The sequence below is a fragment of the Nycticebus coucang genome, chromosome 10 (genome assembly GCF_027406575.1).
Source record: "Nycticebus coucang isolate mNycCou1 chromosome 10, mNycCou1.pri, whole genome shotgun sequence".
Lineage (NCBI taxonomy): Eukaryota > Metazoa > Chordata > Mammalia > Primates > Lorisidae > Nycticebus > Nycticebus coucang.
Genome location: NC_069789.1, coordinates 16,058,839 through 16,076,062, shown reverse-complemented (window position 1 = coordinate 16,076,062; position 17,224 = coordinate 16,058,839). Strand labels below are relative to the sequence as shown.

General features: G+C 44.8%; 1 protein-coding gene and 1 pseudogene across 2 annotated transcripts in view; one reads left to right on the top strand and one right to left on the bottom strand.

The window, feature by feature from the left end:
* Positions 1-16,720, bottom strand: part of LOC128596871 (tripartite motif-containing protein 67) — a 68,274-nt gene extending 51,554 nt beyond the window's left edge. For both annotated transcript variants that reach the window (XM_053606693.1, XM_053606694.1), the window contains exon 1: positions 15,542-16,720. In XM_053606693.1, the coding sequence (XP_053462668.1) occupies positions 15,542-16,579 (1,038 nt within the window). In that variant the 5' untranslated portion in view covers positions 16,580-16,720. The remainder of the gene's footprint in view (positions 1-15,541) is intronic.
* Positions 9,342-12,843, top strand: LOC128596884 (condensin-2 complex subunit G2-like; annotated as a pseudogene).
* Positions 16,721-17,224: the final 504 nt, after the last annotated feature.

The window sequence follows — 17,224 nt, the reverse complement described above, 5'->3', positions numbered from 1 at the left end:
AACAGCCAGCCTTGGAAGGAACAGATGGTGTCTCCCTATGGATCAAAGGGTTCCACGCTTACAGCCCTTTACAGAAGATTTAGGTTTGCTAAGCTCAGGGTTCCTCTCTTGGATTGCAGGTATCATCTGGCCTCGTCACATCAACTTATGGGAACCAACCCAGACATGCTGATATTCTGGCCACTGCCATTGCTGTGAGTAACAAACCGTTCTTCAACTCTGACTTGGGAGTTTCATGTCTTCCAGCTGCACTGTGGAACTATGGCAAGCTACTTTATTATTAGTTTGTAAGCGGGCTCAAATCGCAGCCCTTTCAAAGTTCCCACACTCCCTGAGCAGGGCCTTGCTGCCTTTAGTGTGCTCTGACTTCTGCCTCTGTGCATCTTACATTCCCACTGGGCTACAGGTGTGGAACCCTGCCAGGTAGGTGGGGCTGTGTGAAGGGCCAGTATTCATCAGTGATAGCTGCAGATACTTCAGAGCACAAAACCAACTTGAAAGGTAAAAATCACTCCCTACAAACAAGCTGACAGTGGGTGCTGATGCTCACACGAAACACGTGCGCCATGATGAATGATTGCACTGCTATACCAGGCATAGGTGTCTGGTTTTGGAATCTCTTTACTGACCACTGGCAGAGAGCTGTAGTGTGTCCCAACACCTGGGAAGATCCTTTATCCTTAACACAACATTTCTAAGCAGTGCTCGGTTTTTACAAGAGGGACTGGGATGCTCCTTAGGAGCAGGGGGCTATGTCAGTGCAATCTTCCAGAACATTCTAGTTCTCTTAGGTGTTATTCAAGCACACTACTGTTTGCTTATTTATTCATGTACTTATTTCAAAAGAGGCTTAAGGCAGTTTGCAAAGGTCTATAAAATTCAAGGAATCATAACTTTAAAGACAGAAAAAACCACCCCCCAAAGCAGAGTGAAGACCGCTTGTAGCTGGGGGAAGGGAAAACGAAAAGCCCTTTCTCCCTGAGTGAGATGGAGAGGACATTCAGGGGCCTACATTGGGTGTCCTACTGTTGGGGGAGGATCCAGAAGGAGGGCAGAAAGGGGATGATCAACAGACTTAACATAGCCTACGGAAGAATCAGTGCACTGGAGGAGAGGCCAGTAGAAATTATTCAAACTGTAATGCAAAGAGACAAAAAGAGTGATTTAAAAAAAACAAAACAGAGCATCCAAGAACTGTGGGAAAATAGCAAGAAATCTAACACACGTCACTGAAATTCTGGAAGGAAGGAAGAGAGAAAGAATAGAACAAAAGGATTATCTGAAGAGATAGTAGACAAGAATTTCCCAAAAATTAAAAAAGACACCAAGCCAAAAGTCCAAGCTCAGACAAGCCCCAGCAGGACATGAATGCATCAGCTCCTCTCCCTCATCCAAGTCCCCACATTTACAGAACAAACTACAGGAATAGCCTCTAATTATCTTCCTGCCTCCATTCGTGTTATCCCACCACTCATTTTCTGAACAAGCCAAAATACTCACTTTAAGAGTAGGCACCACTCCCCGGCTTTAAGCCTTCCAGTGGTCACCCAGGGCACTTACTACTAAACCCAACCTGGTCCCTGTAGCCAGTGGGCCCTGTATCCTCTAGCCCCTGTCTAGCTCTCAGCTCCTGCCACTTACACATCTTTTCTGTGACACTCCAAACACAATGCCTTGTTTCTGTCCTTCACACACATGGGGCCTCACCCACTCTGGTGGTTGGCTCTTGCTGTCCCTGAAGGGTGCTGCTCTCAGAACCACTGCAGCTGGTCCTTCTCATCAGTCTTCAAGTATTACCTTGAATGTGTTCTTCTCAACTTTCCTACCAAAGAAGTTTGCCTAAGTATTTTTTTTTTTTTTTAAGACAGAGTCTCGGCTCAGCGCCTGTGGCTCAAGCAGCTAAGGTGCCAGCCATATACACCTGAGCTGGCGTATTGGAATCCAGCCTGGTCCGCCAAACAACAACGACAACTACAACCAAAAAAAAAAAAAAAGCTGGGCATTGTGGCAGGCGCCTGTAGTCCCAGCTACTTGGGAGGCAGAGGCAGGAGAATCGCTTGAGCCCAGGAGTTGGAGATTGCTGTGAGCAATGATGCCGTAGCACTCTACCCAGGGCCACAGCTTGAGGCTCTATCTCAAAAAAAAAAAAAAAAAAAGACAGAGTCTCATTTTGTCACCCTTGGTAGAATGCTGTGGTGTCATAGCTCACAGCAACCTCACTCTTTGGCTCCAGTGATTCTCTTGCCTCAGCCTCCTGAGTAGGTGGGACTACAAGCATCTGGCTAATTTTAGAGATGGGGGTCTAGCTCTTACTCAGGCTGGTCTTGAACTTGTGAGTTCAGGCAATCCACCTACCTCGGCCTCCCAGACTGTTGGGATTACAGATGTGAGCCACCGTGCCTGGCCTCACCTAAGTATTTTTTAATCATATTTTTACTTCCATCTTAGTACTAACCAATATCAGAAGTTACATGCTTAGTTGTTTGCTTACTCATTTATTTTCTTTCTCCTATGACTAGATTTATGCTCTTTGAGGGAAGTGATTAACCCCTTCTGTAGCTCCAGCATTTACAGCAGTGCTTATTGTGATATAGACATTCAAGGCATTCATTGACTGAATAAGTAATTAGGTTGAGTTGAAAAATAAACACTCATTAGCTGCACAAGCTCAGAAAAAGGATGTGATCATCGGAAGCAGCATCAACTTTCAAGTTATTATAGTAAATGCTAGAAATTATTTTTAGTTATGTGGTACATAGCTCAGCTGATACGTAATACCACCCTCATGGCAACAAAGAATTTATTGAGTAAGGTTAAGCCTTAGCTCTTCATTTTGAGACGCTTGTCATCTCTGATTATTCATATCAATTACTCATTGGTTTCTTGGTTTTATAGATATTACTCAGAATCAAACTATAAATAAGGATTGGAATATTGGATAAATACAAGTATTTGCCTAAATTTCCTAACACAACCTTGACCTAATAGCTTTTAAACTATGCACTGTCTGGACAGATTTTTTTAGATGACATGTGACTAAGACCCAACCCCTTTGTCTGCAGTGAGTTGAGTGCTGGCAGGTGTTCTCGTTCTGGTCTGATGTACATCATAGAAACACTATCTCCCCTCTAAATTCCCTGGCCCCACCTCACCTTGCACTGACCTTGTTGGTCCTTCCCTACTCTCTCTTTTCTCCAAACCATGTCTCCCCTGTAGTCATGTGTAAAATACAGGGGAGTGCTGGTCATCTCTTAGGTCCCTTCCATCACTCAGACTCTTTGTTCTACTTGTCCTAAGCAGGGTTCTTTGGCTCCCCACACCCACCTTTGATTTCTTTTTCCTGCTACCTCATTCTAACTGAATGAGAGAGAGGTTGTCCCCATTTTTAGAGTAGCTGTCAGCCAACCCTCTAGTTCTTCCATGCATAATCACTCTGCAGCTGATGATGGAGCCATCTGTTTTTGTTTAGATATACATTCAGCATTCTGCTGCACTTTTATAGCTATTCAAAATGTAAACTAAAGAATGATATAGAGCCATTTTTTACAAAATTATCTCACAAGTCTCAAGTCTCCTCATTGTGCAGAGGCTGCAATTTGTAATGCCTTTTAGAAAACTGCCGACCTTAGAGAATGGAAAATCAAAACTCCCTCACAATTTCTGCTGGAAAGAGCTTTATAAAAGAAAGTTCCAAATAGGTAGGGATGAATTTGTTAGAGCTCCCTCTCAATGTCTGTCTGGATTCTCTGCTATTGTTTAGGTCCCCTGGTTTATGATTGTCATAAGCTCCACCACTATCTGGACAGGCCATTCAAAAGTGACTAAGAATGGATGAAGAGCTGAGCAGTCCCTCATACCTATAATCCCAGTATTTTGGGAGGCCAAGGCACAAGGATAGTTTGAGGCCAGGAGTTCAAGATTAGTTCAGGCAACACAGTGAGATGCCATCTCTATAAAAAAAACAAGTTTAAATTGGCTGGGCCTGCTGGTATGTGCATGTAGTCCTGGCTAACTGAGAAGACTGAGATGCTTGAGCCGAGAGACCCCAGTGAACTACAATGCCACTACTGCCAGACTAGTCCCTTGTCACTCTAGGAAAAAAAAAAGAGTGGCTAAAGTACACTCTTTGCTGCTTTACAAAACAACTAAGACACAAACTGAAATAAAATTCAAGGTAAAAATGGTAAATAGGTTTCTTTCGATACTAGGAAAGCAGCAAAAACCATTTGTCTAGAATTCCTTCCTCCTCAGACGCCTATGCACTAACTCAGGAGGGCTCAGGCAGCCTTGCATGTACTTACCCCCCTTCCCCCAGGTTCTGGGTCAGGTGGCTTCTGAGCACCATATGGTCTCCCAGCACCCAGAATTTACTTAAACTGAAGATCCAGTGTGGTGGATCTTCAACCAGGGTAATTACATAAGACTTTTCAGTTGGCTCACAGACTCTGGGGAGTCCATTTACTGGGGGACACCCCCACTCCTCGGATGACTCGCAGTGAGAATCATAGGCCCAGCACCCTGAGGCCCCAAAAGTAGTCCCATTAGGGTTTTTTAAACCTTAATGTTCATGCAATCTGGCTACAATGCAAATCCTGAGTCAGCATAACTGTTGTGGGATTTAAAATCCGGCATTTCCAACAAACTCCCAGGTGATGTTGATGCTGCAGGGCAGCAGACCACACTTTCAGTTCCAGGATTCTTCCCTTCTTTTTCTCAGACCCACTTTCTGTTTCCCAGATATGTGCAGTGATAAGGAAAACATGTTTAAGAAAAAGCATTTCAAAGGGTGTAACATGAGCGTTCTTTGTAATTGCTGTTCCTGAATTACTGACCTTCTTGAATTAAATCTAAGTGTAGGTCAGGGCTACAGGGCTACAGCCAAGGAGGTTTGAAAACATGATGGTGTTGGTGCAGAGATGGTAACGGGGCATTGCAGCCTCTGTTATGGGAATCAGCTTCCTTTCCCAGGGGCGTGAGCAGATTTACCAGTGGTTCTTAGCCAGTTTGGACAGGAAGAAACAGAAGCCAGCTTGGGCACTTCTTTTCCCAAAATTCAGAGTTGGTGAAGGACTGAACGTCTCAAAAATTCAAGCTTCCACTCAGAATGAGCATATCTTCATGTCATTGCTCTGAGAACCCTGATAGATTCTGTAAACACTGTGCTTTGCATCAGTAGGTGGTATACAACAGTCAGCCACAGAACTGTAGACTTCAGGCATCCCTGGTGATTTTTGCTAATCACTTTCCTCTACCTAACCCTCTACCTAACTCCACCCCAAAATGTTTAGCTGGACCTTCAAGACATTGTCTTTTCATAGGCCTTAAACCTGGAGAGGATACATGTTAAATCAATTTTTGAAGGAAGTCAAATCCTTAAATTGTAGTTAAAAATAAAAAAATCTGGATGTTTATGCCTTTTTTTTTTTTTTTTTTGCAGTTTTTGGCCAGGGCTGGGTTTGAACCCACCATCTCCAGCATATGGGGCCGGCACCCTACTCCTTTGAGCCACAGGCACCACCCACCTATGCCCTTCTTTTTAAAAATAATACCTACAATAATGCACTGAAAATAGCAAACAATAATTACTAGAAACACACTAATCCACCTGATTATGATATTACTTCCTATGGTCCCTATCCATGTGTAGTTTTCATTATTTACATAAGTTTGCTAAGAGGGAAAAACAGGTATCAATTTTATGAGAGATAATTTAGGAACATTAATTAGATGTCTTACAGTCAAGTACCCTTGATGCAGCAATCCCATATCTGGAGGTTTAACTAACCTAAGGAAAAAATTAAGAGTATAGGTATAGCAATATACAAATTTATTGCAATCCCTATTAAAATACAAACATCATACTTTGAAGAAGTCAAAAAAATAGTTCTTCATTTTGTATGGAACCAGAAAAAAACCTGTATAGCCAAGGCAATTCTTAGCACTAAAAACACATCCAGAGGCATCACTCTACCAGACTTCAGGTTATATTACAAATCCAACGTGATCAAAACAGCATGGTATTGGCAAAAAAATAGAGATGGAGATCTATGGAACAGAATAGAAAACCTAGAGAAAGCCCAGCCTCTTCTTGCCATCTGATATTTGATAAGCCACATAAAAGCATACACTGGAGAAAAAAAATCCCTATTCAATAAATGGTGCCAGGAGAACTGAATAACCAAATACAAAAGACTGAAACTGGACCGACACCTCTCACCCTTTACAAAAACTGACTCACAATGCATAAAAGTTTTAAATTTTAGACATGAAAGGAAAAAAATCCTAGAAGAAAGTATGGGAAAAACTCTTGATAATATTGGGCTGGGGAAAGATTTTATTAAGAAGACTCCATTGGGGGCAGCGCCTGTGGCTCAGTGAGTAGGGCGCCGGTCCCATATGCCGAGGGTGTTGGGTTCAAACCCAGCCCCGGCCAAACTGCAACAAAAAAAATAGCCGGGAGTTGTGGCGGGCGCCTGTAGTCCCAGCTGCTTGGGAGGCTGAGGCAAGAGAATCGTGTAAGCCCAAGAGTTAGAGGTTGCTGTGAGCCGTGTGACATCATGGCACTCTACCGGAGGGCGGTACAGTGAGACTCTGTCTCTACAAAAAAAAAAAAAAAGACGACTCCATTGGTAATTGCAGCACCAACAAAAATAAACAAATGGGACTTAATTAAGCTGAAAAGCTTCTGCATAGTTAAGGACACAACAATTAAAGCAAACAGATATCCTTCAGAATGGGAAAAGATATTTACATGTTATGAATCTGACAAAGGATTGGTAACTAGAAGCTATAGAGAACTCATGTTAATCAACAAAAAAGAGCAAACAATCCCATCTACCACTGGGCAAGAAACATGAACAGAACCTTCTCTGAAGATGACAGATGAATAGCTAACAAACACATGAAAAAATGCTCATCATCCCTAATCATCAGAGAAATGCAAATCAAAACCACTCGGAGATATCACCTAACTCCAGTGAGAATGGCCCACATCACAAACTCCCAAAGCTGCAGATGCTGGCATGGATGTGGAGAGAAGGAAACACTTTAACACTGTTGGTGGGACTGCAAACTAATACAGCTTCTTTGGAAAGAAGTATGGAGAATCCTTGAAGAACTCAATATAGGCCTTCCATTTGACCCAGCAATCCTATTACTAGGTATCTATCCAGAAGAAAAAAATCATTTTATCATGAGGAAATTTGCACTAGATTGTTTTTGTTTTGTTTTGTTTTTTGCTGTTTTTGGCTGGAGCCAGGTTTGAACCTGCCACCTCAAGGATATGAGGCCTGCGGGGTGCCGCCCTGCACTAGATTGTTTATCACAGTTCAATTTACAATCCCCAGATGTGGAAGCAACCTAAATGCCCATCAATGAAGGAATGGATTAATGAACTGTGGTACATGTATACTATGGAATACTGTTCTGCCATAAAAGGAGAAAGTGACTTTACATCTTTTGTATTAACCTGGATAGAATTGGAGAACATCCTATTTAGTAAAGTATCACAAAAATGGAAAAGTAAGAATCCAATGTATTCAACACTAATATGAAGCCAATAGATGAATGCATGCCCCACAAGAGAAAAACTCAACTGAATTCAAGTTGGGGGAGGGGAGAAAAGGAAAGGGGGGATGTGGAGGAGGGAGGTGATGGGGATGCTCTCCCCTAATGGGCATAAAATAAAAATATATGGCACACCTCCTGGGTGAGGGGCACAACTACAACAGGGACTTTACCTAACAAACACAAACGTAACCTAATTATTTGTGCTCCCATATTAACCTGAAATTAAAAAAAAAAAAAAGCATAGGCATAGATTTACCTTGGAAAAAAAATGTAAGAACAAAAGACTGAAAACATCCTAAAGTTCAGCATTAGGGAGGTGATGAAATAAAATGATAAATCCTTAATGACAGAATGGGACGCAGCCATGAAAAATGATGGCCTTTAATTGTCAGTAAAGATGTTTATGTTGTATTATGAAAGGGGAAAAGGCAGTTTTAAAACAAGTGTACAATTGAATTTTAGAAGGAAAAACTCCCAAGTGTCAGAAATGTCTTTTCTGCAAATGGGAATTTGAGGGTGACATTTAATTTCTACATTTCTACCTCTATAATTCTAACTTTTGATGAATATTTATTACTCTGTACTAAAGAACTACAAATATTAAAATATGTATTGTCAGGCATGGTAGCATGCTTTGGTCATCTCAGCTACTGGGGCACTGAGGTGTGAAGACTGCTTGAGCCCATGAGCATCACTAAAAAATTTAAAAGTTTAAAAACTATATCTATGATCATACTGAAGCTACAATTACATGTTCTGCCTTTGTCATTTATGTGATATCTCTTTTAATGGAGGAAGTCCTTCCTCTGAGATTTTACAGGCTAAAATACCTCTTTTACAAAATAAGGTCAGACAAGGTGCTAAGAGACCATCTGCCTTTTGGGGCATATGGCAGTGAGCAGAACTCCCAAGTGCCCCTTCCAGGCCAGGCCATCATCTCCCTTGCTCTTGGAAAGCGTGGACTTACTGGGAACAGCAATTCTGAAGTTCCCTTGAGGTTTTCTTTGCGTGTCCTCTGTCCTCCACGGCTCTAAGCTACTGAAGCAGGGCTTAGCTAGCACCCCAGGCTTAGCTGGGGAGTCTCTTCTCCTGTCCTTGGGCTGGGCTAGCCACCTGCTCCCCGCAGGTCAGAGTCACACCGAAGGAACGAAGGGACGTTGACATTCTGTGGCACTTCGTGCTAGGGAAGAGCCATGGCTCATGGGGACCCCCGCCCCTTGGCTTTGGAAAACAACCAAACTCCATCATCATTCTACAAAAAGGCAAAAGCTCTCCTGAAAAGCTACCTCCTCCCTGACCTATTTTTCACAACACGGGAAACTTCTTTACATCAGAAGTTCGTTCTTTCAAGCGTTTAACTTCTCCCAGGAGAATCACATGAAAATGTGTTTAATCTAGACTAAAGACTTTTACACTGTTTTAAAAGGTGATAATATATCTTATTTTAAAATAGATTGTAGCTCCTCCCCTCCCCTTCAGCCCCCTCCTCTTCCTCCCTACCCTTTCTCCTGGGGCTCCTCCTCCTCTCCTCCCAGCCCCCTTCTTGCTTCCTCGCCCCTCCCCCTCCCTTCTCCCCGCCTCTCCCTCCTCCGCGCTCCCCTGCCCAGCTTCTCCCGCGCGGAGGGCCCCACCTGACTTGCGGGCGCGCTCTCACACTGGAGGCCGCAGACCCGCCAGCGCGCAGTGACGTCAGCGCATGAGCACCTGGGACCGGGAGGCGGGCTGTGGCGCTGCGCGTGCGCATTCCTGGGCGCCTGGCATGGCGTGGGATCCCGGCCCGGCCTCCGGTGGTAGACCTTGAAAGCAGTATTCTGCCCTAAGGGGTGAGAGCTCCTCTCCTATAGTAAAGAAACCTTTAGCGGTTGCTACTTTGGGAGCTAGACTGAATGGTCACGAAATAATGCCCTTTGAACAGTTTCGTCTGTCATGGAAAAGTACGAGACGTTTGTACAAGCGGTGTCCAAGGAGCTGGTTGGCGAATTTTAGGAGTTTATTCAACGTGATAAAGATCCCTCTAATCCCTTCAGCCTAAATGAATTACTAGAGAATTTACCAAGGAACAGAAAGAAGCCTTGTGCAAAAGCTGAAGAATTTGCTAACGGATGTGCTGTCGGCAAGCCCTGTGGATGAGTACACGTCTAGGGGGAGGATGCTATGGAAACAAAGCATGGCTCAAAAAAGTAGAAATTATTCACGCAATTACATCTGTGATTCTCGCTTCTGTATCTGTGATAAGTGAAAGTATGACTATGAAGCCTTACTGGAATGTGTTGTTATATTAAATGGTATTTTATATGTATTACCTGAACCTGACCGAAAACTACAGAGTTCCATTCAGAGTATATGTGTTACACCATGGGAGAAGGCCTGCCACTGAGAAAGACATGGGGAAGACAGCTTTTATGTTACTAAGGAAGAGCCTGATTCATCAAACTCTGTATTAGCTGATTATGATTTGGAGGAAAGCAGAGAAATTAAAGATAAGCTATTTGAGTGCTTCATAAATATTAATCATGTCAAGAAAGAAGAAGGAATCTTAGTTATCTCTTCAATTGCAATATAAAGTTTATTAAAATGATCCATGAGACTATTAAAAACCTGTTAGAGGGATTACAAAAGTCTTTGATGGTACACATTGCAGACATCTATTCCAGAGTTTGGAAAAAGCCTTCAAAGAAAATACTGGAGAGTTTGTTCCATGTAATCCACCTTCCACAAAAGTGTCCAGTGCAGTAGGGGGGTGCTGAGTCACTCTCACCATCAAAAGAAAGGTTATCAAGAAGTGGAAGAGATGCTTTATAAATTGTATTTTCAATCCTCCCCATCCCCTGGAGAGTATTATGGGCTAGAAAGTCTGAAGTTCAATCAAATGCTGCATTATTGTTGGCTGAAGCATTTTCTTTTCAGGTTTACAAACTGTCATGCAATTGAGATAGATAATGAAATTCAGAGATAGTTGGGAGAACTTGAAAGCTTTTCAGAAGATCCTTACCTGATGGTCCGTTCCATAGGGATCCTTGGTGTTTTGTAAAATAACCTCCCAATACTGCGAGGAAATGTTGCCTCCAATCATTCTTAATGACTTCCTGAAGAAGGAGAATGAGGAACTGGCACTCCATGCAAGCTCAGTGGACATTCCTTGTTCTATCTTTAAGTGTCTGCTGATGGTACTGGACAACAGGGTGAGCTACCTGCTGTGAGGGCAGCTGTTGCTCAGCTCAGGTACAGTCTCCTTAGAGAAGGTGTAGGTGGCCTTCATGGAAATGCTGCTGAAGATCAAGGCTGTTCAAGCTGCCAAGATTTGGAAGATAGGCCTCATGGAGCAAAATTTGGTTCATCTGGAAACCCATTCTTGACCTGCATCTTGGCTTCTGGTGAGTGAGAGTGTTTTGGACAAAGCATTGTCCCTAAATGATACTGCATCCATGGCAGGCTTGCTGAAAATCATCATGATTCTCTGGAAAAGCATTCACAGAAGCATGTAGAACAATAAGGAGGTAAGAGTTTATACTATTAACAAGTTTGCCTCTGTTCTCCCAGAGTACCCGAAAGTCTTTACAGATGATTGCTGCAAGATACCTCTATTCATGCTAATGTCCTTTATGTCCTGCGTCAGCCATGCCTTTGCTCAACTGTAGTGTGATTCCCACCCTGAGAAGCCAGGAAAGAGGGTGCTGTGGACAAAGAGCTGCTGCACTTTGCTGGATTGCCTGTGCCCTTGGGGGCATGTGGGGCACATTCTAGAGCTTGTTGATGTCTGACTGCCTGGGAAACACCCCCAGACCAAGAACAATGCAGCTTCTAAACATAAAGTGCAAATCCATCATACACAAAACTAAAACCCAAATTAGTGTTGGTTTACATAGAATATTTGATGACCCATCCAAAGAATTGAGAGAACCTGCTCTCTGCTCCCTGGAAGAAACTTAATAACCTTTTGAAAGCACTTGAGATGTTGAAGGCAGATCTGGAGTCACTTTTGCAGATGCCAAGTGGAAAACTGAGTGACTTCAGTGAAACAGTGGCCCTGCAAGCCTTCCGTCTCTACTGTGACCTGAGAATCCACTTCCAGCACAGGTTCTGCTCAGAAGGAAAAGTTTATCTGTCCATTTTGGAAACCCTGGCTTTTGGTTAGAAAGCAAAGTTTTATATTTTGTTCAAGATCAAGAAGAAGAATATTTGAAGTGTCACAGGGTTGTATATCAGCAAATTATCCAGCCCTACTTGACAATATGCAAAGATGTGGTTATGGTCAGCCTTGGCAACCTTATATTTCAGGTACAAATTTCACAGCAGAGTCTTGGCTTCGTGCAGGCAGTGAAGGGATTTTTTTAAATGTTTCATTGCTTCTTGACATTCTGAAAGAGATAACTGGAAATCCCTTGGTTCAGAAAACAGATTCAGCTGAAGAAGTTGCAATGCTGTTTGACACAGTCCAGAATGTTAGAATGTATTTTACAGAGCTTCAGAAAGTAACTGGAAGACAGTTGAGAGAAGCCACTAACTGTTGGAAGGGTTTTCTGATGTAGAAGTGCTTACCCTTGCAGAGTGTCTCTCTAACTTTGTCATTTTCAAGGTGTTTGATAGAAATAGAGGTGAAGTCCTCCAGTGTGGTTGGGTCATTTTTGAATGAGTTAAGGCATGTGTGACTTCTGATGACAGAAGCAATTGTGTGCCTCACCACTGTTGTGCACATTATTTTGGTTGTTAATAAAGGTAAACATAGAAGTTCAAAAGTGAGGGAAGTTGAAGCTGCTGTTCACAGAAAACTTAAGGTATTCATGGAAATTTCCTTGGAAGAGGACAGCCTCGAAAGATTTCTCTATGAGGGATCAACAAGAACTTTCAAGAACTTCTGAATTCATAACCAAGCCAGCATCTCAGACACATACAGATTGGGAAGAGAACTGCAGCAGTGAAGCACTGTGTGTTTTCCTCATGTTTTTAAGGTGAATGAGACACATGGAAGGGGTGGGGCTTTTGTGGGGGAAGTATAAGCAGAGAACTCAGCAGTCCTTCATTGTTTGCCCAAAGCCTCATATGTTTAATATGAAGGACTCCAAGTGCCAGTATAGTATAGTGAGTATGTAAACCAGTGACAATGGTTACTTATCATCAGCATTATGTACTGCACGTAATTGCAAAGGAAAAAAAAAGCCTTTTTCTCCTAGCAAAATTGGTTGTTTTAAATTATATATATATATGTGTATGTATATATAAAAGCATTGCTTGCAAACTATGAGTAATAAAGCCAGGACAACATCAAAAATAAAATAAAAAAGATTTCAGTGTCATCTATGTGTATGTATCTTTATCTAAAAATCTAATTGGAAGGCAAGCTGCCATCACACCAGAGAGTAATAAAGCAAGACTTTGATGAAGGCTTCTCCAATCACAAGAATGTTGGAGAAATGTTGTTGTCCCAAGTCTAATTCTGGGAGTGCAATGATGCATTGCCATGGATTCTGGGATTATTAGATAATAACAAAAAAAAAAATTCCAAAGATTTAAATTTTTGCTGAAGAACCTAAGTTGCCAATCATGGGTGTCTGAAATGGAGTGTTCTAGGTTGTCATTCAAAAGTAGCCACCTGCACAGCTGACATGGTGGGCTAAATGTCCAGCCATAAAGCAAGATCGCATGTTCAACCTAGGCTCCCTCCTTTATTTTTTCTTGTCATTACCAGCCCCTAGTTGAGACACTCATTATAATTTCTCTTTCTTTGGAAATCAACACCATCTGCTGAAAGAGAACAGCAGAACTTCTATTCATTCTTGAAAACAGGTATTCACAAAACTATCTCATAATGTTCCTTCTGGATTTAGGAAGATGTCTTAGTTCCCTGAAGAAGTCTCACTAGACACAAAATTGAGACACTAGATCCTGCATAGTTCTATTCCCACAGGTTACATAGTCCATTGTATGGAGCATATATCACATGAGCATCCCATATTTCCTCCTAACCTTGCATTGTTGATTGAGAATACAAATTTTTGTTAAACTGCTGTTGACACCAAGCCACGGATGATCAATGACTTTTCTTGCATGACCTTGGTTCTTGAAACCATAGGTTATTATCCAACTCACTTTTCCATGTAAGACACTTCTCTTATGATTGCAAATTCTCAGTGGTTTCCCCTCTTCATTAATTCTGAACACTGAGTAGCAACACCTAGAATTAATTTTGGCTTCTAGGCTGTGAATTTTGAGTTTGTGAAAGCTGAATGGGAGATTTAGAACCTATACTTTTTGCCTTAGTAATTGATCACAACCTCTTTGCAAATGATTTATTTGTAAAATTATGTCTATTCACTTAAAAGATGAAATGAATAAGAAAACTGCAATGTGAAGCAATGTGAAACAAAGTATCATATGAATGATAACTAATTCAAGGCAGACATTTTGATTCAGTTCAAACCTATTGTAGGACTCAGCATAAACAGTATCAAAAGTTGCTAGCTCATGTTTTCTCCAGGAAACCAAGTCTGTGAGGCCAAATAAGCATTCTTTGCTGTTACCCTGTAGTTTTCTACAACTCCACTGATTTTAAGTATTAGAACCATACAAATAATAAGTAACATTTGATGTTAGGTATTAACATTTAAGATACTATTCTAGATCTAAACACAGAGTATTATACTTAATCCTTACCACAGTTATGTGGGTCAGATATTATTTCTCATGGGTTTTTAATTGTGGCTAAATTGATACAGCTCATAAATCACAAGCCCTAAGATTTGGATCCAAGTCTGTGTAACTGTAGAGTACCAGAATTACTCTGACATTTGGGACTAGATAATTGTTTGGGGAGTTATCCTCTGCATGTCAGGTTGTTTAGCAATCTGCCTGGCCTCAACCCACTAGATGCTAGTGGCACTCCCCAGGTGTGACAACCAAAAATGTACCTAGGCATTGCCAAATGTCTGGGAGGAATTAGGGTGGGATGTACAAACTGTTCCCAATTAAGGACCCTGCTCTAGAACTAGTGATTTGACTCCAGATTTCTTCTTATCTACTATAAAAATTTTCCTTTCAAAGTGGATTTCTAAAATGTTCCCCATTTATTTTTTTCTAATGCCATTTTTCATTTTCAAATGTTAAGTTATAACAACATATAAGTTCATTGTAACAGATATGTGTTGCACAGAGCAACACCTCTGTGCAGACATGCTTCCTGTCTTGTCTCTTCTTTTACTCCTATCCTTTTACTCCTATTCTTTTGCCTAATTCCAGTTGGGCGATGCAAGGTAGCCTTGGCAAATTACTTTACTTTCCTGTGCCTCTCCTCAATCCAAATACTGTACATATTTCTTGTTGGGCGATTTGGAGAACTCTTGCCTCTTCTGGGTTTTGAGTTTACTGGAGAGAACACACTCTTTAATAGGTGGCTAAATTTGCAGATGCAATTACAGGTCCCTAACAAGGGATTCCAACTTCATCAAGTCTACCTCATTGATCTCTGGGAGGCAGTGAGCCCAGTTGCTGAGCTTAGGTCTGTGAATGGGCAATTAAGGTGAATGTTACTTATAAAAACCGACCTCAATCTTGCGTTGGGATACCATTAAAGACCTAACCAGATTTTGATGGCTTCTCTCTTTTGTCAGCCATAAGTTGCTGAGAGTGTCAGAGGGAAGAAGGGAGTGCTGCATGCCTTAAATAAAAGGAGCCGTCAGGATAACTTTCCCAGTAGTCAGACTTTGGGAAAGTAAGGCCAAAGAGCCTTACTTCTGCGTTTTGGGTGCCTTTCATGTAGAATCATAAAATCTCAGGTGAGAGGGGTCCTAGCAAGTCATTTTCCCATTCCCTTTCCACCCTCAATTTCAGCTCAGAGTGCCTGGAGTTCATTAAGTGTTTGTCAAATGACTGACGACTGGAGGAACGAGTTAGGTCATTCCTGCTTGACCCTCTGGCCGACCCCTCTGCCCACTCCCCGAGTGCCCACACTCCCACGTCCTGCCCAGCAGGCGCTCACCTTGTGCTGTTTCCACACGGCCCCCAGCGGCTTCACCTCGTGCTTTCCGTGCCGGCCCTCTTCCAGGCACAGGTAACACACCGGGGTTCGGCAGCTCACGCAGTACATGCTGTAGTTCTCCATTTCGTGTTCCGGGCATGTGGGGAACTTGCGGGCCGCGCTGCTCCCTGCGGCTCCTGCCCCTGCACCTCCCGGGCTCTTGCAGACTGCGCCTCCGCTGGGGGCGCCCTGGGCGACGCCGGCGGGAACCGAGGCTGCCTCAGCGGACTCAGGCGGCGGCGGCGGCTGCACCAGACGGTGCTTAGCGAACGGTCCCCTGGATGGATGGCACTTGAGCTGACAGGCAGCGCAGTAGAGCACATCGCACTGCTCGCACAGCGTGGCGGCCGGCTCCGGAGGGGTGCGGTCGCACAACTGGCAAATAGCCACTGCCGGGGCCGCGGACGCCCCCGCCGCCGCCCCGCGGCCCTGCTGGTACCGCTGTACGATGGCCTCGAGCAGCCGATTGCGCCGGAAGCCGCGCAGGCCCCGGTGGTCCAGGGAGGCGCTGCGGTGGCACTGCGGGCATGTGATGGAGGAGGACGAGGACAGCGTGGAGCAGGCGGCTCCCCGGGTCGCGGCGGCCGAGGAGCCAGGTGGTGCCGGCACCATGGGCAGCACGCGAACCCCATTGGGCGACTTGAGGCTTGGGGTGTAGGACCCATAGCCGCTGTCTGTCTCGCTGTACAAGCTCAGCTTATCCGCGTGGTCACCGCCGCCTCCGGCGCCGCCACCCAGGCCGCCAGCTGCGCTCCCGCCCGCGCCACTGCTGGCCGGTCCCGGCGCAGCCTCGTGGTCCTGCGGGGGAGCAGCTGCGGCGCCGGCTGGCAGCGCCGAGCCCCGGGAAAGCAGGAGCGGCTGGGTCAGGTGCTGCTCGCTGTCAGGGGTCTGCACTGCGATGGTGCGAGCGCAAGGCAGACAGACGTTGTGGGAACAGGGCAGAATGATGGGCTCCCGAAACAGGGAGCCACACACGGGGCATTTCAGCTCTTCCTCCATCGCGGCGCCGGCTGCCGACGCTGGTTGGGGCTGGTGAGAAATAGCCGAAGCTCGCTAGAGGGCCAGAGGAGGACCAGCCTGTTTAGCCCGGGTGAGACGGCGGGCGAGGACATCACACGGACATGACTGCTCCACAGCCCGGGGCACGCCCCTTCCCCTGTCCTGTGGCCGCCGCCCTAAGATGATCGATTGGAAGGAAAGGAAGGGAGAGGGTCCTCACCTCCTAACTGCGAGGCTCCTGCACCAGCAGTTCCAACCTGCGGCGGGATCCTGGCGCCGTTTGGCTGCCCCGGCGCTGGCCTCCGAGCCGCTCCAGGTGATGAATCAGCAGCAGCGCCGCCGCTGGCCGCAGGGCGCCTCCTCTCCGCACCAGGACCGTGGCTGGGCTGCTGTTCTCCGGCTCTCCATGCTGCCCCCACGCTCGGATGGGCCACTGCCCCGAGGATCCCTTTTGCCCCCGCCCCACCCACTGCCGGGGCGAGCTGCGGGTGAACTGGCAGGTGCGCAGGCCGCTGGGCGGTGGAGCAGAGATCAGCACCACGAGGTGGCGAACAGCGCCCGGGAGCAGAAGGTGGGGCTGGAGATGCCCGCCTGACGACTTCTGTGCCACCACCCGCCGGGTCTCCGCGGCCACCGCCACCTCGG